Source organism: Suricata suricatta, chromosome 13, assembly GCF_006229205.1.
Source record: "Suricata suricatta isolate VVHF042 chromosome 13, meerkat_22Aug2017_6uvM2_HiC, whole genome shotgun sequence".
Lineage (NCBI taxonomy): Eukaryota > Metazoa > Chordata > Mammalia > Carnivora > Herpestidae > Suricata > Suricata suricatta.
Window position 1 is genome coordinate 68,988,726 of NC_043712.1, and position 20,817 is coordinate 69,009,542.

At 43.7% G+C, this 20,817-nt stretch overlaps 1 protein-coding gene across 4 annotated transcripts in view; it reads left to right on the forward strand.

Moving 5' to 3' along the window:
- The first annotated feature begins 6 nt into the window (after positions 1 to 6).
- TLE1 (TLE family member 1, transcriptional corepressor) overlaps positions 7 to 20,817 on the forward strand; it is a 90,503-nt gene continuing 69,692 nt past the window's right edge. For all 4 annotated transcript variants that reach the window (XM_029920350.1, XM_029920351.1, XM_029920352.1 and 1 more), the window contains exons 1-4: positions 7 to 225; positions 1,039 to 1,139; positions 2,548 to 2,611; positions 2,727 to 2,771. In XM_029920350.1, coding sequence (XP_029776210.1) covers positions 202 to 225; positions 1,039 to 1,139; positions 2,548 to 2,611; positions 2,727 to 2,771 — 234 coding nt within the window. In that variant the 5' untranslated portion in view covers positions 7 to 201. The remainder of the gene's footprint in view (positions 226 to 1,038; positions 1,140 to 2,547; positions 2,612 to 2,726; positions 2,772 to 20,817) is intronic.

Here is a 20,817-nt window from a genome sequence, read left to right on the forward strand (position 1 = left end):
GCGGCGGCGGGAGCCGGAGCAGCTGGGCGCGGAGGGGCCGGTGCGTCCCGCCGAGCGCGCCTGCGTGCGTGGCCAGCGCGCTCCCCGCGCCCCTCGTTTCTGCCTGGCTTCTCGGCTAAATTTTCCTCGGCGGGATTAAAGTTGGAAATTGAGCGGAGAATTGAGTTGTCCGGAAACAGAGCTGCGGCCGCCGCCAGAGCGATGTTCCCGCAGAGCCGGCACCCGGTGAGGCGCGGCAGGGTGCTGGTTGGAGGAGCTGGGCTGTGGGATAGGGGGTGGGGTGGGGATGGGCGCTTTTCCCCATGCGGTAGGGAGACGGGTCTCTGTTACATTTCTGGAGGACTCCCTAGCCTCTAGGGGTGCAAGGCTGGGTAGGTCCCAGACCTCCTCCTCTCAGGCTGGGGAGTGAGCTGAAAGTCTCAATTACCCCCCTTTACTCTGGGCTCCCTCGGAGTTGACGTCTAGACAGGGCGAGTGGGGGCGCCCGGGGAGGCTGGGGGTTTTTTTTCGAAGCGACTTCCCCCACCTCCCACCCCTCGCCTCCCTGAGGAGGGTAGGGCGCCCCCACCTCTTTGTTTCTGGTCTCGCCTATTTACATGTCAATGCAGCCCCCGTTCCGGCGCGCCTGGAGATGGCCCTGGCGATTCTGGGAACTGGGAGCGTTAGGGAGTTGTTTTTCTACTCTGATCCCTGGGGTCATTATCGCTCCCTTGGGGGAGGGAGCGGTGTCCTCGATGACAATTTGGCCTGGTCTTCCCCGGGAGCCCCTGTCCTTCTAGCCAGGCGACCTGGGCGCACGTACTGCGACCCGCCCTGGAGCCTGGAAGAAGCTGCGAATCTCTTTGAAGGCTCGAGACTGGGCGAGGGACCACTTCCTCCCTCCGTAAAGTGCAGAGCAAACTCGAGTTCGGGGCTCCGTTTCCTGCCACTTCTAACTTTATTTTTTGTTTACGTCCCACCCACTTCTCCGTTCTCTGACTGTTTTATCTATCTGCCCGCACCTCGGTCCCTCGGTTCCCCACACTGGTCGCCCCCCAGACGCCGCACCAGGCTGCAGGCCAGCCCTTCAAGTTCACCATCCCGGAGTCCCTGGACCGGATTAAAGAGGAATTCCAGTTTCTACAGGCCCAGTATCACAGGTGCGTGTCCGGCCGTGCTGAGCGAGCAGTAGCCCAGGGGCAGCCCGGTGCCCCTCCTCGCCCTGCCTGGTGGCGGCTGTACTTAGTGTTTGCGTCCAGGCGGTGGCGTGTGGAGTCGCAGTTAAGACCTGTCATTCAAGTTACCCCCTTTCCAGGTTCTTCCCGGGCCGCCTCTTCTCTAGTCTCCTCCTACTACCATTGTTTCCCTCTTGCCCGTTGCTGCTGTTCCGGGGAGTCTTTTTTTTCGAGTACTTAGGAGTTGCATGAGAACCGTCAATATTTGCACTTCGTTTATGTATTTTGAAACAAACTGAGCTGAAACCTTGGTTCAATCGATGCCCCAGCCCTGGAGCGCAGGTTTAGAAAGACCAAGCCTTTGCCGTATTAGAGGATTGGGTTGTCTGAAGCAAAGTCCATTATGGAAGGCTGGATAGCTGTGCCCCTCATTGGTGAAGATGGGGGTGGATATGTGTAGGGTAAAGCTCCCCTGCTTTGGCGTCATTCTTTGTTGGTTTGGGTAGGACGAGGGATTCGAGTCTCATTTATCTACATCTCAGGTTAGTCTCTTCATCTAATGAGATCTACTTCAAGAGGTTCATAAATGAAAAATGATTTAAAAGCACCCCATCAGTAGTGGGTTTTCCATTTCTTCCCTTGTTCCTATGAAGTTTCAGCTGTTTAGAGCTGAGAGATAACTGTAATGCCAGTTTTTATTTTTGTCCTGCGTGAGAAAAAGCATACAGAAGCTTGGGTGTGAATTTTCTTATTTTGTCAGAGGCTCTCTCATTATTGACCTTTTGTCTGCTTGAGGATCATATTCGCTGGAACTTGAGGCCTGCCTGCCCACTCTGTGTTTACCAAGCAAGGAGGACTTCAAACCACTTTATTGCAGTAGCTACTTAACATATTTTGGCAGGGACTTAGAAACCAGAGGTTTTTAAACGGACCAACAATTGTAGAAGCAACTTTATAAGTACAGTTTTCAAACCTAGAGACTATTTGAGTTGGCAAAGCTAGTACAGTCTATGTCTGAGGCTGAGAATTGTGCAGAGGCCAGATTTTGGTGGAGTCCAAAGGAGTCAACTAGTTTGGGGAATTAGGCGTGAACAGATGACCAGGAGGAAGAATTGGTGTTCTGGGAAGATCAGAGGTTTTGACAGATATTTCATTCTTGGCATCTGACCAGGGATACAGTGAGAAGGAAAAGAGTAGTAGCTGAATGGATGCCCTGTACTGTTCACCTTATCCCTTTTTCCTACTAAATGCAAGGACAAAGCTTTTGGATGTTTACCTAGTTTATGGGTTTTCCAAATTGGTCTGTGTTTTTACTTGCAGTGCAAATATGTGAGGCAGATGTTAAAACAAGTGACATAATATTTACATTAAGTTGCCTGTTTTGTTTTTGTAGCCTTAAATTGGAATGTGAGAAACTGGCAAGTGAAAAGACAGAAATGCAGAGGCACTATGTGATGGTAGGTATCAAAGATTATATCCTTTTTTCCTTTTTATATAATATTAGCAAATACATGTTCTTTATGTTATAAAACATGTATTAATGCAATGCTTGATATTTTTTTCTTTTTGCAGTATTATGAAATGTCTTATGGATTAAACATAGAAATGCATAAACAGGTAAGCTTTAGTTAAATCTCACGTTGAAATGAGAAATCAGTGATGATTCTATAAATTGGCTTTATCCTAAAAGTAGTGGGAGGATTTGTATGTTGGTTGTCTGCCTTTTCCCTTCCTGTGGATTGGTGACCGTGTTTTGCAACAAGTGTTGCTTTTTGACAATTACAGAATCTGTAAATGACTAGGTGAGAGGTGCTTTGGAAATGTGAACCAACCTGTTTATGGGCTGATAGAAATTGAGGCTCTGAGTTGACTTTTCTACCTGGATAGATTTCTTCTCCTCTTGAAAGATCTGGGTATCCTGTAGCATTCTGGAATTCAGAAGAGCTCATGTATTTTTTGCTAGTTTCGAAAGCGGTGTGGTCCTTTGGGGGAAAGAAGGATATTTGGGAGTTCCCTAATTGGGTTAAAAAATGTATATTACTAACTGTGGGGTTCTCTTTGTGCTTTGGGGTTGCAAAAAATGACCCTCAAGGTTAGTCGCTTACTAGGAAACATCTTTTTGAAAAATTTCTCAATTGATCCAGATTTGGAGGTGAAAAAGCATTCTTTTATGGCCACAGCATATGTTGGGAGTCGCTTCAGTCCTGGTAGTTTTAAAAGCATGAAAAGATTAGTGACTGGAAAGCTCTAGCTATGACTATGAGTTTGCAAGTTCCCATAAAATTCACACTTATGGCTACTATAATGGTGTATAAAAAGAGTATTGAGCTGGAACAAGGCACTAAGGACCTCATAAGAGAAGAAAAGCTAAATGATTGCTCAGCCCAAAGGACCCTCGATTGAGTAGTCATTGTCTGCCAAAGAAAGCATTAATGGCAGGGTGTAAGTATTCTGGAGATATGCTGACATTCACTTTTTCATCAAGACGCTGGTACAATAAGTCTTTTAGGAATCGATTGCCTCTTAAAAAATTATCATCAGATGAAGTTGCACAGTTGGACACATTTCAAAGTGCAACAATACAATTCTTACTTGATGTATATGTGCTATTTCATCTCAAACCCTTGTTTCATTAAATTAAAGAGCATGGCTGACCGGCTGGGGCACAGTGGAGAAATTGATTAGTTCAGCCTTCAGATCTTCCTTATATTCAAAGACTTTCATTAAGCAAGTGTGTTTCAGAGTTGAATTCTGCTTTTGTAACTGCACTCTTTGATTTTTAATTCATCATAGATTTCATAATGTTAAGTTACCGTCTTGTCCATTAGATCTGTTCTCAGATATGTTTTTTGGAAAGAGATAGTTAAGTTCAAGGCCTTTCATTAGTAATATGATTGGGCCTTTAAAAATGCTGATTTTTATTCTGATTTGCAGAGTTGGTAGCCTAGATTATGTTGGGCTTGTGCCTTTGTTTTTTGTGTTTCAGTGGCTAGTGCCTGATAGATGCAGTTGTAACTTGTTGATAGTAACTGGGCAAAAAGATATATGGTCATTTAAAAGAATTATGCAGATAAACTGGGTGAAGAGTTATAACCTCCCACTTTTTTTTTAAAGTTACCCTAAAGGCGTATATTTTGCTAACAAATGTTGTAGAAGGGTAAGAGGAGACGGAGCTTTTCCTTAAACTCGAGCTCAAAGAATTTAATAACTTCACCAGCTCTTTTATAAGGAAACACCACCTCTGTGTGATGCTGTATGCTGGTGCAGGATTTATTGGGGAGGTAAAAGGAGGTGTATAATTCTTCTGGGTTTCTGTAGGTTATGTGACCTCTTCTTTATCAAATAGGAAAAAGAAAGAAGGGGCGAAGAGGGTCAGGAGCCCCATGGTGTGAAAATCTGTTTCTAATGGGTTTCTATACTCCATTGGGCATTTGTGGGTATATATTGTCCATCCCTGAACCAGTATGTATTAATAATATGCTATGTGTAATTGGCTCAGTAATTTGAAAAATGTGAAAAGCTGAGAGATGCCATGTTCTTCATAGTAGGGTATTAAGTCCCCTGAAATTTAGTTTATACTGTAAATGCTGACAGACCCTTAACTAGAGTGGTGTGCAAAGCAGTGCTATAATTCAGTTTAAAGTGGCCTTACATTTGAAAAACATCCTTCTGAATGTCACACATTAATAATAAGTTCTGAGGAGGCATTTGGTGCAGCTAGTAATCATAATTCTTATTAAAACTGGTGACGTCTGGCCCCCAGGGTGTAGCCAGGCTCAAATTGATGCTTTTTGCCGCCTGATCACCAGCATGGCCTAAGTGCTCATTATATTGTAGAGAGCCTTTGGAGCTCTCATTAGATTTGACAGGAATTCTCTCTGGGGGGAAACTGGGCATTAGCGAGACTCCTGACAGGCTGAAATTAGTCCTGCTTTATGGCTTATAACCAAATGCTAGCAAGGCATCATCAGGGGACACAAAAAATTGTCATTTCTGACAACATCTTTGTTACTGAAAAAAATGCAGCGATGGGGAAACTTTCTGTGAGAGAGCTTTAATGTTGTTAAGATTTGTCTGCAGTGTGACTACCATGCTCTCTTCCCACCTTTCAGCAGGTTTGTAGATGAAGTGAGTTGTAGAGATTTCAGTGTCAAATCTCACCGCCGACTTTTCCGCCTGGAAGTTTTAAAGTGGAAGTGTGTCCAAATCGAGAATGGTATAATTGTGGTTTCCTTACTTGGTTTTGTGCCCACAGTCCATGTTTATGTTGTGTCAACACTTCCTGATAAGCCTTCCCCTTACTTTCTCTGCTCCCATTTGTGGCTGGTTACTGAAAAGTCAGCAGACTAGGGATAGTAATGGGTACTTAAAGTTTTTATTGTACTGCTAAGACCATTTTTTTCCCTTTGAGTCTTATATAGATCTTTGCCTGTCCGTCTCTCTCCAGGTAGATCGTAAATTTTAGGTATATTTATACAGGAGAGGTGGAGAAGACATCTCACGAAACATTGAGGCAATTCTGACACCACCAAGTGTTGGGTTATGTTAGAAAATAGGTTATGTGAGTCTAGTTGTTTCGAGGACTGTGCCTAGTGAGTGTTTGGTGATGTGATCTTTAAAGTTTTGTTTTTTTGTCATGTGGTATGTGGTACTACTTCATTTGATAGTTTTGGAACAAGATGCACTGTAAATACATACATAAGCCTTGTTTATTCCACTTGTATATCTTTTCAGCCTGCCAATTTAGTCGTGTGAGTTTGTATGGTACTTAACAGTTTTGGAAAGTGATTAGCCCCATCCTGTGAGGTAGTTTGGGTAGGTGTTCTGCTCTGCCTGCAGCTCTGGGAGTGTGTTCAGAGTCTGGGATTTGTGAAGCCCAAGTTTCTGTTGAAGCTGGAGTTTGGGTCCCCTTGTCCCTAGAATTTCATTCCTTTACCCACCCCGTTGCCATTGGAGTTTGAGGCCGGGAATGGAATCACCCTTGGGCCTGTGGGGTGACCAGGTTTGCCTGGCTGTGTGTCTCTCCTTTCTCTCGCTCTTTTTGCTGACAACGTCATGATACACAATCCCATCTGGCCTCGTTGCGTGTTCTAAGAGTTCATGAAAATCCAGTCCCGACTGGTCTGTGGAGGTCACAGGCATGGGTCAGTAGAAAGTTGCAGCCAACCGAGCAATACTATCTGCAGGTTAAAATATGTCTAAGAACAAAAGAAAATTTGAAACTGTTGTCAGGACTCCTGGTTGAGGCTGAGCATACGGCCAGCGAGTGTGATCAGTCACTTTATCTCTCTGTGCCTCTCTTCTTCTGAAGAGCGGGCAGAGTGAGCACTCAGGGCTCTCCAGGGCGGCCAAGAATTTAAAAATAAATGAAAGGACTAGCTCTGGAAGGAAAGAGGTATTCTGCAGTGCTGGTTGTGGGGTGGGGAAGGAGGGGAGAAAGAGATGAGAGCCTAACCAAGCTCCATGTGAGGTTCCAGCCAGCGCGGTGTCTCAGACCACGTAAATTTTGGAGTGAAAGTGCTTTCACCGTTTTGATGTGTGCTTTAAAGTTTCTCTTAAAAAATAAATTGTTCTCTGGTAGTGTTTTAAAAGGGCTTAGGTGGACTTGTTAAGGGTTCACCTGTGAGTTAATCCCTTAGATGTGACTCCTACTATTGGTCTGCAAGTCTTACCTTTCTTCCTGCTTTTTAACCATGTGTGTTTTCTTTTACTGTTTCTCACTTTGAGATTTTTTTTCCCCTAAGTCCACGTCTCCGAATGGGAAAAGACTAGCTGGAGTGCTTGTACTCAGAGTTACGCTCCACCAGGTGTTAGGTAACCTTGTGATACAAAGGGAGCCGCTGCCCTCAAACTGGAGTGGTCGCCACCTTCACTTCATTAGCCAGGCTTGTCCTTGATAAGCATCAGTTAAAAGAGAGAAAGCTCCCTGTGTAGTTAGAACCCACTTTTTGAGGCACAAGATTAGCCTTTGGTTTTTATCAGGAAGCAGGGTGATTCCTTCCTACTTTCTGTCACTCTACCCGACCCCTTCAATAGTTGCTAGTTCAAGATTTCTGTCCAGAGCCTGGATGAGGGTGAGGTGAGGGATGCACTTACTTTGGGCACAGAATTTAAGGGAGGGGTCAAAAAACCTATTCATTAAGATAAAAAATATTTATAAAATTCAAAATTAATGCCAAAAAACTATGAGGAACCAGGGGTGCCTGGGTACTTCAGTGGTTAAGTGTCCCACTCGATTTCAGCTCAGGTCATGATTTCTCGGAGCCCTGCATCGGGCTCTGTGCTGGGTCTATAGCCTGTTGAAGTGTCTGTCTGTCTGTCTCTCTCTCTTCCTCCCCTTCTTTCTCTCTGTTCCCCCCCCCCCCAAAATCTACAACAACAACCCAGAAACAAACTCTGTGAGGAACAAAATATGTAATCTTTATTTAGGGTGGCCCTTGGTGTAAAATACAGTTCATTTAGGAGACTTTGATTAGTGATTGGGTGAGTCATTGACTAGTTACCTGGGTCTCCATTTCCCTATCTATAAATGAGGCTAGACTAGACAGGTTCTCAATTACAGCTCTTCTTAGGAGAGAAGAGTCATCCCTCCCGACCTCACCCTCAACAAGTGTTCGAAACCCAGTGCTCTGTGTGTGTCCATGGAGGAGAGACTTTGGCCAGAGGGCTTAAGATGTTCCTCCAAATAGTGTTTATTAAGAAACACAGAATCTTTTCCTTTAGCAAATATTTAAGTAAATCTTCTTGTATGGTAGTTTAATGATATATTCAGTTTTTGGCTCATGGAACCATTTTAGGTTTCCATAGATTTTGAGTCTTTGCTCTTCTGCTATTAAATATATTAAATCCACTCTTCAGGAGTGGATTAAATGGGAGGAAACTAAGAAACTGACTGGGCTTCTCATAGGTTTGGATTGGCTGGATTGTTCCTACCACCCCCATCTCTGTTGCTTACTGTTACTTCAGATTTTGGAAAATTGAGGTCTTTCAGAGTTTTAGTACCTTTAATGCTGAATATTTGGTGTGATTATTTTAAATTAAATTTTAGGCAGTTGTTTCATAAGGTGGCTCATTTGACAAAAGTAGGCATTTATAGATTGAAAACAGTCCTCACCAACGGGATTGGTGAGTTTTGTAATAAGAAATGCACCATAGTATTGTTCTGTGACTGTGGTTTGATGTTTTGAGTTATAGCATTTGTGTGTGTGTGTGTGTGTGTGTGTGTGTGTGTGTGTGTGTAGGTGTAGGTGTATGGGTGTGGGCACTCAAGTGGGAGAGATTGTCTAATTTTCTGAGGCATAACTTGAACTGAAAAATGAAAAAAATTTACACTGAAATTTTTAACATAAATTAAGATATTCATTTGTTGTTATTCACTTGGCTTAACAAAAAGTGGTTTCTAAAATTGTTTGCAAAATTTTGATGTTCACAGAATTGTTTGGTTTATAGACCACCCACTTGCTATGCGTTTTATGAAACTCCAAGAAATGTTGACATAAAGTGTTATTGTATAACCTGTGAATTTGCACAAACCTGTGTTTCATTATTTCACATTTCAGGTTCTTTTAAGTTTGTTTGTTTTGAGAGAGAGAGAGAGAGAGAGCGCACCAGGCATGAGCAGAAGAAGGGCAGAAAGGGAGGGAGAGAGAGAGAAGCCCAAGCAGGCTCCGCACTGTCAGTGGAGAGCCCGATTCGGGCCTCCATGTCATAAACTGTGAGATCATGACCTGAGCTGAAGTCAAGAGTGGACGTTTAATCGACTGAGCCACCCAGGCTCCCCTCACATTTCAGTTTTTAATCATTACTGAGTTTAATTCTGTTTGCCTGCTTTGAAGCAGCATGAAAGCAACTCGGAGCACAGTGTTTATGCCCTTCCCCCACATGTTCTCACACGAGGTGTAACTAACAAATCTTAGTCTTTCTAGAAGTATTATTTGCTTCTTAGATGTTCTTTGGCCATGGAACATTAGCCAAAAAACAGTAGGGTGGAGGCCATTCTGGGTATAAGGAAAGGATTGGGAGGAAAAACAGGATTCCATCATTGAATTGATTTTTCATCTGCCTGATAAAGAAACGGTTAAGTGTGGTGTGCGTATCACTGCACACGCCAGATGGGGAGCGTTGTGTGTACAGCTATTTCCTGTGTACTGATATTCATTAGATTTTCATTATTCACTTTATGAAGTGGAATCAGTTTTTGAGAATGTAAACTGTGTTTGAGTTTTGCACGTTCAAATCATATAATTTGTGCAACTGCGGAAATACATGCAGCCCGGGACTGGGTTTGGTATTAGTGCCATTATTGGTCTAACTGGATAATTAGCCTGTGGTATTTTGTGCAACGTGTTCGTAAAAAGCTTGGAAATATATCATCAGACTTGTACTTATAAATTTATAAGTTATAAATACATTATGTACCTAATATATCATATACATTTGTAATAAGTGGAAATTTTTTTCTTTTATTGTCAAGTTGTTTTCCATATAACACCCAGTGTTCATCCCCACTAGTGCCCTCCTCCATGCCCATCATCTCCCATCTCCTCTCCCCCTCTCCCATCAGCTCTCAGTTTGTTCTCAGTATTCAAGAGTCTCTCATGGTGTAATAAGTGGAAATTTTAAGCAGAGGGGTTCAAAGACAAGTTCTTACATCCTCTATACACCATGCACCCCATTGGCATGTCCTGTGTGCCCCTGGGGTACACACTCTCTACCTGAGAGACCGCCACCTTACGTCCACATGGTCACACCCTGGAATGGGAGCATCTTTAAAGTAGTGAAAGCAAAACCCCTTTAGGGTCTCTGGGTAGCTTGGTATGTCTGTTCTTCCTGATTTTGACTTCTCACTCCAGTAGTGGCCTCTTTGCTCATCATTCATAGCCTTGTGTGTCTCCCCCAATCACTGTCTTACGGGGTCACCTTTGTCCTCCTCTTAACAAGTCTTTTATTCCAGCCAGTCGGTCTCCTCTTCGTGCCTAAAAATGTGTTGTGTCTTTCTTTGTTTTCTTTATAAAAAAAATCCAGGCCTTTTTGCGAAGCTTCACATGGCCTTCCTCAATATCCTTCAGTTCAAGGTCCAGTTCAAAGAACAACACTCATGTATACTTCAAGGCCTTCCACGACAGCTCCAACAGCGGCCTGTCACACCACTGATTTTTGCTCCAAGTTCTATAGTCATGTTTTTTTCATGTGTATCTTTTGTTACTCCCAACTAGGCTGCAGACTGCTTGAAGCTTGCATTCGAGACTTCCCTCCTTACCCTTCCCACTGGGTTAGACCAAGGGGGCACTTGTTAGGTAGTGTTTAACGTACTTCCTACGGAGGGTAATAACTGCAGATCCTGAACCTGTCTGAAAATCAGGTAGAAGTTGCTTGGCAAAAACAAGCCCACACGTTTTTATACACAAGATAGCTTTTTGACCAACAACTTTTCTTACGTTCCTTCAGTAAATCTGTGGAATCCAGGCTGGGTCCTAATGCTGAAATTCAGAATGAAATCTGTTTGGGGTGCCTGGGTGGCTCAGTTGGTTAAGTGTCCGTCTTCTGCTTAGGTCATGATCTTATGGCTCTTGAGTTCGAGCCCCATGTGGGGCTCTGTGCTGACAGCTCAGAGCCTGGAGCTGCTTTGGATTCTGTGTCTTCCTCTCTCTCTCTCTGTCCCACTCCCGCCCTCTCTCTCTCTCTTTCTCAAAAATAAACATCAAAAAAGGATGAAACCTGTTTGATATCACTAGATGTTTTACAGGACTTCAGTTCTCACATAGCCACTTTTGCTCAGTTGTTTTTCTTTTGGAAAAGTGATTTATAGTCAGAATATCCAGAAGCTTTTTAATGGGGAGTTTCATTGTAGTGATATATTTGGGTTCTACTGAAGAGAAGACAGCAAAAACAGAAGTAGTATATTATGGCCAAGGCCTGGGTTTCTGTGCGGACTGAGTGTGTGTGCATCTCTGTCCCTGAAGCCACTGCATGTCTCCTCAAGATGACCACAGCTCCTAAATAGAGTTGTGGATTAGTTGCTTATAATGCATTAAAGGCATTTAACTTGGGGCACCTGGGTGGCCCAGTCGGTTAAGCGTCCCACTTCGGCTCAGGTCATGATCTCACGGTTCATGGGTGTGAGTCCTGCGTCAGGCTCTATGCTGACAGCTCAGAGCCTGGAGCTTGTCTTCAGATTCTGTGACTCCTTCTCTCTCTGACCCTCCCCTGCTCATGCTGGCTCTCTCTCTCTTTCTCTCTCTCAAAAATAAAAACATTTAAAAAAATTAGAAAGACAATAAAGGCATTTAACTTGACTTAGTTGCCAGGTTTCTTAATAATAATGATCATACCCCTTGATGATTTACTTTTGGCCTTTACATGGTTCCTTTGCCCCACCGGACATCTTATTATGGAGAATTTCCCTTCTTTGTATGTGTTTATTTTGAGAGAGAGAATCCGAGTGTGCTCACAAGCTGAGGAAGGGCAGAGAGTGAGGGGACAGGTTCCAAAGCAGGCTCTGTGCTGACAGCAGAGAGCCTGATGTGGGGCTCAAACTCATGAAGTCAGATGCATACATAACTGAATAAATCACCAAGGTGCCCCTGGAGAATTTCAAATCTACAGAAAAGGGGAAGGAAATACACAGTGACCACTCATGCTATTCCCACTTGTATGATCCCAGGAGTCTATAAAGTAATATTTCATGCTATCTGCCTGTCACATATCTTAGGTAGACCTTTTGCTCCCCTCCCGCCAATAGATATGTGAATAATTCTAGAAAATTTGGAAGGATTTGTTGGAGGGCAAGGCATTTCCTTAGCTACTCACCCTATTTTAGACTGGTGGATGAAGAAGGGCTTTTCTTCAAGTACATTTTAAGAATTCCAGCTCAACAGGTGTTTACAACATTTTATAATATTTCCTCCTGGACTTTCCCTTTGTGTTTTGGCCTGGTTGTATTAGGGTGATCCACCAATATATAGTGTTTTTCAGCTGTCATCTGGAAGTGGAGATTTGCACTTAACAGAAAAGCCACACTCCCCTTCCCCCCAAGCCCCCCTATTCTTTAGTCCTTCATAATGTACCCTTAAGATGCCATCAGCATGTTTGTAGGGGGAAATAGTTTTAGCGTTGTTAGGTGGGAAGCTGGGAAATGACTGTGCTAAAGGACTTCTGATCTTGAACTTTGTGTGGCTGGAAACTGTCCCATTAGGGAGTTTAAGTTGGCCTCAGAAGCCGTGGGTGGTACAGGGATGTGAAGTGCCAGAAAACAAAACCTCTTTGAGGACCTCAGTGCAAGGAGGAGGCTCCCCAAAGTTGGGCCCTCCAGGAGCACAGCCTTTGTCTCTTCTAGGTGCCCTCTTGATGCCCAATTGAGCAAACAGCCGCTCAGAGCCTCTTACAAGTAAGGTGACCGGCCAGTGTATTGACACGCACAGACACAATAGAAAACTGCATTAGGAGGCTAGCCGTTGGGATTTGCAGTAAATATATTACAGAACACAAGTGACTTGCCGATACTGCTTGTTTAGCAGTTTGCAAGGGCAATGGCAGTATGGATTTTTGAATTAGAAGGGAAGAGCTGTTCTTTCTCTGTGCGGGAACATCTAGTTGATGGCTGGGGAGAAAATTGATTTAGAGAACAAAATGCAGCCGCCTTTATTTGTGCCATTTGAAAGGCTTCTATGGATTAGTGAGTGAAAATAAAAAGGTCGAGTTCGGTTTAGGAAAGGAGGTCTTAACGTTGATCTGCATCTTGGTCTGGAATGGAGAGAAGAAAGGTCGGCCCCCTGGGATGGAGGAAGGGTATCCAGTCTTTGAGCGGCCTGTAGCCACAGGTGCCTGCTCGGGTCCCAGTTGTCTTTTTCAGCACTTAAGATTTCAAAAGTCAGCATCTTGGGCCGATTATTGTAGGGTCAGCTGATTTGGGACATCAGAGTGAGCAGTCACGGCTCCCATCCATTGAGTGCCCGTGTGCCCTAGGAGTTGTGTGTGAGTCCTTCCAGCCTCCTTTTGTGCGGTTATTAATTATTCCTACTTACAAAAGAGGAGACAGGCTGGTGGGGTAGGGGATGGCAACAGCACCTATAGGGTAGTTATGGGGAGTGAGTGAGTTTCTCACCCAGGAGTGGTTACATTGTTGCCTGAGGCACTCTGAGGGAAGGACGCCTGTTTTTGAAATTGATTGTCTAAATATATTATTGGTCCCTTTGAAACTATACCCATTGTTGGAATTTGACACTATGTTCCCATCTTATTTTTCCAAAGCCCAACAGCTTCCTTCCTCCCTACATCTGAATTATTCACTTCTTATTATTTCCCCTCAGTTACAAAGGATTTTATTTGTTTCCTTCTAAGATCAGAAGAATTTATCTTTAGGCTCAAAAGGAAACTTTTTTTTTTTAAGTCCCCGTTGGTAGCCTCTGTTGTCTAAGGAGTCTAGAGAAATTAAAATGCCTTATTTAGGCCAAGCAACAAAATGTGCTCTTGCAAGGCAACAGTCTTTTAAGTATTTAATGCAACCACCAGTGAGAATATAGTTATGTAGAGTTTTTTTCATTTAACGGGATGGAGAGGAACAGAAGATTTGGTTCATTTTGTGGAAGTGAGTTTTGACCCCCCCCCAAAAAAGGATAAGTGTGTTTCATTTTTTAAATGTAATGTGCAAAGTCAAGCTCTTAATTTGTTGTCCTGAAAAAAAGGGAGGTCAGAATTACCAGACCAAGTTGTTACTGGGTTCAAGAAGGAAAAAGTCACCAGCCTTGGTGAGGTGTACATACCAGACCCGTTTCCTTTTAGCTTGAGTAGATACTTGTGTTATTTCTCCCCAGATTCCATGGGCTTGAGATTTTTGTGGACTGTTATATTCATAGCTGCTACTTATGTGCTAGTATTTGGGGAAGGAGGAAACACAAACACACACAGGGGAGAAAGCAGGGCCATTGGGATTAGACACACTGGAAGATTAGGCTGTTGGCTCTTACTGCCGAGCACGATGCAGTAGATACTTCTTGGACGTCATCGTTAAGTGTCTGAGATAGAGGAGGGCACAGCTGAAATTGTGTTCGCGTTGTGCCAGTGCCTGCTCTCACACTTAATTCAAGGCTCGACCGCCTGCTGCCATCTGCTTGCTGAGAAGCCCCACATTGCGGTCTCTTTGTGCTGAGCTTGAGAGGCAGTCCTGAAGTCCTGAGTATCTGCAGGGGAAGCACAAGGTTCTCCACAACCCATTCAGCCTGCCAGTTGGCCTGGGTTCTGCCTGACTCTTTTACAGTGCCCAGGCCATGAGCTCCCCACCTCCGCAGAATCAGTCTCCTTGTACGGCTACCCAGAAGATTGGAATTGGATCACTGAAATGTATCCAACTTCTGTACTTTTTAGCTGACCAAAGGCCAGAAGCATACCACTAACTCAAGAGGGGAATTGCTGACCTTTGCGTGTCCTAAGAAATCTGTATTCCGTAATTGACTTACCCAAGATGAGACGATACTCATACATTAAACGAAGTATGGAAAGGTGTCACATTTTGAGTACATGCATGGTTTTCTCTAAGGGTACAGTGATTTTTGAGCTAGTAGTTGAATTCTACATTCATTCTTATTTCTTGACTAATGCATCAAATATGGCTTACCCATATAGAGCCCAGAGACAGATCAGTGTCTGTGCACTGATTCAGTCTTGTGTAGGCATTGTTTTGGTCATTATTTTGTCACAAGGTCAGATACCTCCAAAAAGCTGTGATTTTTCTTTTTATTTGTTTTGATTAGCTTGTGGAATTACTCTTGTCAGTTTCCTTCTAAGTGCTGAAATTGCTCAGGGTTTGTGTGGAATGAATCCCAAATTGTTGCTTCTCAAATTAAAACAGTATAAAAGGGAAGGAGCTTTTGAGTAGACTTTGCACTGTGAGAATATTGGTATTGACACCATTTATAATTTGGAGTATAGTTTGAAGACCAGATTCTACTGTTTGTCGCGTAGTGGTTAATATGGCTGTAAAGAGGAGATGAATGTGGCTACTTTTCCAAGTCTATTACTCAGGAGGACTGTAAATTTGATTGGCTGTTACAATTCTAGCAGAATCATTCGATTTGAGAGCAATAGAAAGATAAGATATCCAATTACCCAAATGATTTGCAGGGTTAGCCAACGTTGTCATGGAGACACGAGTTGGAACAAATTAAATTTTAAGCAATAAAATAATCTTAAAGCCCGTCTGGGAACAAGAAAATTTGGCAGTGGCACTTACCTGAATTGAATCTTAGCTTGACACGATGTTGTTTGACATTGATACACTGTGGGGGCCTAAACTTATATATGGTGCAACATTACCTTAAAAAAGTAGCTCCGCCAAACCAGTGAAGGGGGGTGGTGGTATTAGTATAAAGTCAGGATATTAACGTTTATTCCATGGCTTAAATCATAATTAGGCTCTGGGTTCCCAGGAATATTTTGTATTTAAAGATTGCAATGCCTTAGTAATGATTAAGTAGCATTAATTGGACACTTGGAACAAAAAGATTTATTTCATAGCAGCATGCTGTTTCTGGGACTGCTGCTGTTCCTCTTTGTGTGTGTGCTCGCAGATGTAATAGAATTCGCGTGGATGTCTTTTGGTGGGGGTGGAGGTGTAAGTATGCATATATTTGCATGTACAAACAAGGAGATTTTGGCACATGCCCCTGCACTGCAGAGGATTCTCTGTATTCGTTAAGATTTCTACTTTATATTGCCGCTTGCAGACTGGAAAATTGTGTTCCAAACTTTAGCCGATGGCCTAAAACCTGAGTGAGTGTCAGTCTGGGGCTTAGGAGGTTATTTCCCTGTATTAATGTATTGTTTAACTGGTTCCTGGCTTGTGCTGCGGATTTGGAAACAGCCTAGTGGCCCGGGGGGGGGGGGGGGGGGGGGGGGGGGGGGCTTTTATCCACATGTCTATTAGACAGATGGAGATGAAAATTGGTCTGAGGTCAGGCCATTTGCAGTGTTCTCTCAGCCTTCGATTTTCCTCTCATCCTCACCACAGATCATCTCAAATGATTCAGTAATGACCAAAAGTGCAACATTGACCTTTATTCCCTGGTGGATTACTATGTTTCACCGTCCAAATGGCAGGAAGTCTATTCTGTTCTTCCAGAAGGAGCTCAGCATTATTGAGCCAGCCCAGCCCTGTGGGAACCAGTGTAACAGAATACAGGGTTCAGTTAGGTTTCTGCTGCTCTGGGAAACAAGAATTGGCATGTCCCAAACCCACATAATGAATGAAAGGGTATCCGGGATGCTTTCGCCAAACACACATGAGCGTATAAATTGATTTGTCCATTTGTAAAAGAACTGGCGAGTTATAGGAGTAGTAACTTTTGGTGGCCCGTGGCTTATAACTTGTTTTCACATTCATGGCCCTTCTGTGTAATGCTTCCTCAGTGTAGCTTAGACAACACAGTGACATCACAACACTGGATCATTTTCAAATTACAAGTTGGTGCGACAACTGGGTATAAGGGGACTCTGGGTTTTTCTTTGACATGCTTTTAATTATATATATTTTTGGCCAATCCACGTAACCCTGAATGAATGATCTCTCATGCAGCATACTTCCCCCCACCAAGTGGCTTGATTGTTATCTTGAAGAGTTGGTAATTATTTTTTTGTTGCTCAGATTTTTCTGCAAATTGTATTGTGATACTATGGTCAGGGTTTTTTTTTTTTTAAGTAATTTAATTTATATTTAAAGTGATATTCCTGTTTGCCTCCACCTGCATAGCTGAGTAAATACTCTGAATCTTTAATACACTAGTGAAGTCTGTCATCTAGAATCCTTGTACTTACCGTCTTCTATATATTTAAAAGCTTTTGCAAAAGGAGTATGTGTTGAAAATTTTCACCAGCATTCCACATTTCATTTTAATCATGATGTAAGATGCTTTTCAAGAAAATAATTTGTTTCTTGACTATTGATTTCACTGAGCACAAGTTCTTTTTCTACCTCAGTGGCTCTCAGCCTGTGATGCCTTCCCCTGCCCCCCATACTTGCTGCATTCTGGAGCTTTGTGGGCTTCTTGGATTGTGGATTGAAAAGAGAATCCCAGGTTCCAACTGGGAAAGGCAGGAGCCTTGTCTTCCTTCCCAAAGGACCACCTTTCCAGTAGCTCATCCTGGGAGGAGTAAAGCTTAGGGATGAGATTTCCCAATTGAGACTGAGTTTGGGGCTCTGAAGGCTTTGCCTGGGCGCTCACTATCACAAACCTGTATCTGACTTGTGGCCATTCTGCTGCCATGCGACATGTCTCTGATGGTAGGGTAGGTGCTTTCCCTAAGAAGTTGCTTTGGAAGGAGAATAGCAGCTGCCATGTGTGTGGGGGGGGTCATTCGTCAGCAGCATGCTTTTTAAAAAAATATTTTAATGTTTCTTATTTATTTTTGAGAGACAGAGAGAGAGAGTGTGAGCAGGAGAGGGTCAGAGAGAGAGGGAGGTACAGAATCCGAAGCAGGCTCCAGGCTCTGAGCTAGCTGTCAGCACAGAGCCCGACGAGGGGCTTGAACCCACGAACTGTGAGATCATGACCTGAGTTGAAGCTGGACGCTTAACTGACGGAGCCACCCAGGCACCCCAACAGCATGCTTTTAAAGTTTGGGAACCCCTGGCTCATGGTCACCCCAGGCAGGAACTTCCTCTCCCACTCTCTGGATTAGCTAAAGATTCCAACCTGTTTAGGAAAACATCCAACGCCCAACTGTTTGTCCAGTAATCTCCAAACAAGATGCAGGGAACGAGGCAATGGTTAATGTGAAAGCTAATGACGACTAGGACTTTATATAGTTAATGTGCACTGGTTGTTTGCTTTGTCGGGATGGAAGACGCGGAGATAGGATTGTAGATGGTTGAAAGGCAGTACCAACCAAAGACAGGTTTCTCAGGTCTAAAAGGCAGCTATAGGGGAAAAGAAATGTTAATACATTTTATTGGGAGGAAAATAATGTTAACACTTTTTGAGAAAGAACAGTGTCCTAAACCCCATATTCAGAGGTAACTGGATTTTTGCATTTTCCTGTGCAGACTTTGTCTTTACCTAGGCATATTTTATTTTCATAAATGTAATTTTAACCTTTGTGCCAGGATGATGTAGTCTGCTTTTCCTCCCACTAACCCTGCTATTGTATGATATTATCTAATTTCTCATGAGCTCCCTAATGACTAAGACGCGTGAAGAGGGTGAAAGGTGTGGGCTTGCTCTGGGTGTGTTCCACAAGAGGCTTGTCCTCTTTCCAGAACGAGAACAATAGGTGGTGACTTCATTGTCGTGTTCTGTGATTCCCCCCACGGCAGGTCTCTTGAAAACCTTCCATGGCGTAGCAGTGCATTTTCCTTTAAGGGCCACCAGAAGCTGTCTTTTTCCATCACGGGACAAGTCCTTATGATTTCATGTGAGCAGCACTTGCTGAACTCCGTTAACAAGGGTTTCTGAATAATGGAAATGTGCTATTTGGGCGCTGAAACAGCTGCGAGGTTTTGTCAAGGATGCATCTTTTACCAAAATGACAAATTAAAGCCCAAATGCTCTGCTTGGCAACAGTTGGGTCAAAACATTTAAGTCATTAATTAGAAGGAACTGAAGGGGGAAATTTTTTACACAAATACACAGTGTTGCAGACTCAACTTCATCTTGGAAAATGCAACTGAATTCTTAAAAAAAAAAAATGAGGGCAGCCCTCAAGTGGGGCCTGCCAGGCTTGTCATTTGCAAATAAATCAAAAGACCATCATTGCAGGACAGAGAACCAATGAATAGAGTTGCTTTGTCATTCTTTGATGGGCCCCACACTCAAGCCTGCTATTAAAAATGAATGCATTCAAGAGGCTCTGCATTAAGAACATAAACAATTAAGGGCACTTGAGTTGCTCTGCTGAGCGCTTTCTCCGGAGATGCAGGCCCCTACAATCTGCCTCATGAGCAGCCAGAGAATGGGAGCAATTAGTGTTGCTATCTCCGCCCCGGCAGCCTTCAGCAGGGCTTTATTCCCCCTCCCCTTCCTTTTAACCCCTCCTTGTTTTCAGAGAAGCCTGGAGTGTGAAAGATGAGTGGGGGGAAAGGACGGAGTATGCGCCCAGTTGGAAAGGGCTCAGGTTTAGAACGCGGTAGGAGCTGCCAAATGAGGGGGAGGTAGGACATAAAAGTTATTATCTGCCAGTAATTGGTGACTTCTGTTCTGATTAATTGAGCCACTAAAGGGTTTCTGTCATCTGGTACTTTTGTTTTGTTTTAATCATAGGGTTTAAGCAGGGGCGAGACTACATTGCCAGGGATGGAATCATTTAAATGAATATTGTTTGAGGTTTCCCACAGTAGGCAAATGTGCTCCTACACCCCCGGGGTTGTGTTCCTGCCTTGCTTGTTCGGTAAAATTGAGTGGAGAAGGGCGCCGCGGCTTGTGGCAAGGCCTTGGGGGAGAGATGGGCCTGGCCTGACCTCCCCACATGCTTGTTTCTGACCCTAGGCAGGTTTTGCTAACCTTTCAGCCCCTTCTCGCTGGGAACCTGCACAGATTGACAGGTGTGAGAGGGTCGACCCTAAGACAGAGTCCCTAACACAGAGTCGCAGCAGCCTCTGGTGGACCAGGTTCTCAGCGTGGGGTCCGGGTCCAGTTGCTGCAGATCATCTGGACTCCGTCTGGGGGTGGGGCCCAGTCATCCGTGCTTTTAGATGATCTAGCTGCACCCTTAAGTTTGAAAACCACTGACAATCTTGTTAAACCATTAAAACCTCAAAGAGACGCCAAACCCTTTCCATTTGGAATTCCCCAAAATGTGGTTATTCATTTATCTATATATTTATATTTTATCCAGAAAGCTACTCTGATGCATTAGAATTTAAGATAAAATTACCTTTCCATTAGCGTCCCTGTGAGGCAAGATGCCATCATTGGATGGCATGGGGAGGTCTGCTGAATAGCCGGCTTTCTGAAGAAGGTGTCTGGGCAAGGAGACACCCGGGTAAAAGGCAGAGGAGAGTACTGGACGATTATTTACGGTGTTTTGCATGTATCATTTTAGGTATCCAGTTTTTATTCATACATCTTGAATTTTTCTTAGGTATATCAGATGTCATCTTTAGGGCTATAGAAATGTATTTGTGGATGTGTTTGTAGATTTTTCTTTACTGAGGAGCGCGATGTAGGGCTGACACACTGATTCTCTCTGCCAGTGAAGGAGGATGAACATGCAGAGAGTTGGGCGACCACTCTTTATTTGTTTGCAATTTAGAAGGAGGTCCCTTAGGAAATTCCCACTCTTCCTTGCTTAGGACTTCTGCGGTATCAGTGACAGCCTGGGGTCACTTCTTGTGCCGTTCTTGGCTGAGGGATAACATGTTTTTGGCTTTGAGTTGCTGTGGTCCTGTTAGGGCTGTATTGCTTTTCAAACAAGGCCGCATCCATCAGCTTTGTTTCCGGTTTTGAGTGTGTCCCTATTTCCCACTTCTACTTCCTAGAGAAAGGACTAGGCAGAGAAAGTGTTTTCTAATCCTGCTTTATGATCCTGGACCAATCATTTCCTTTAGGCATTGGTTTCTCCAGTGTGATAAGGTTGTAAGAGCGCTGGGTATGGTTTCAAGGTTTGACTCCGTGGCACTTGTCAATCACAGGAGTAGTGGGCCTAACCGCCCCTTTCTCTCTTCCCCTTGTAATCA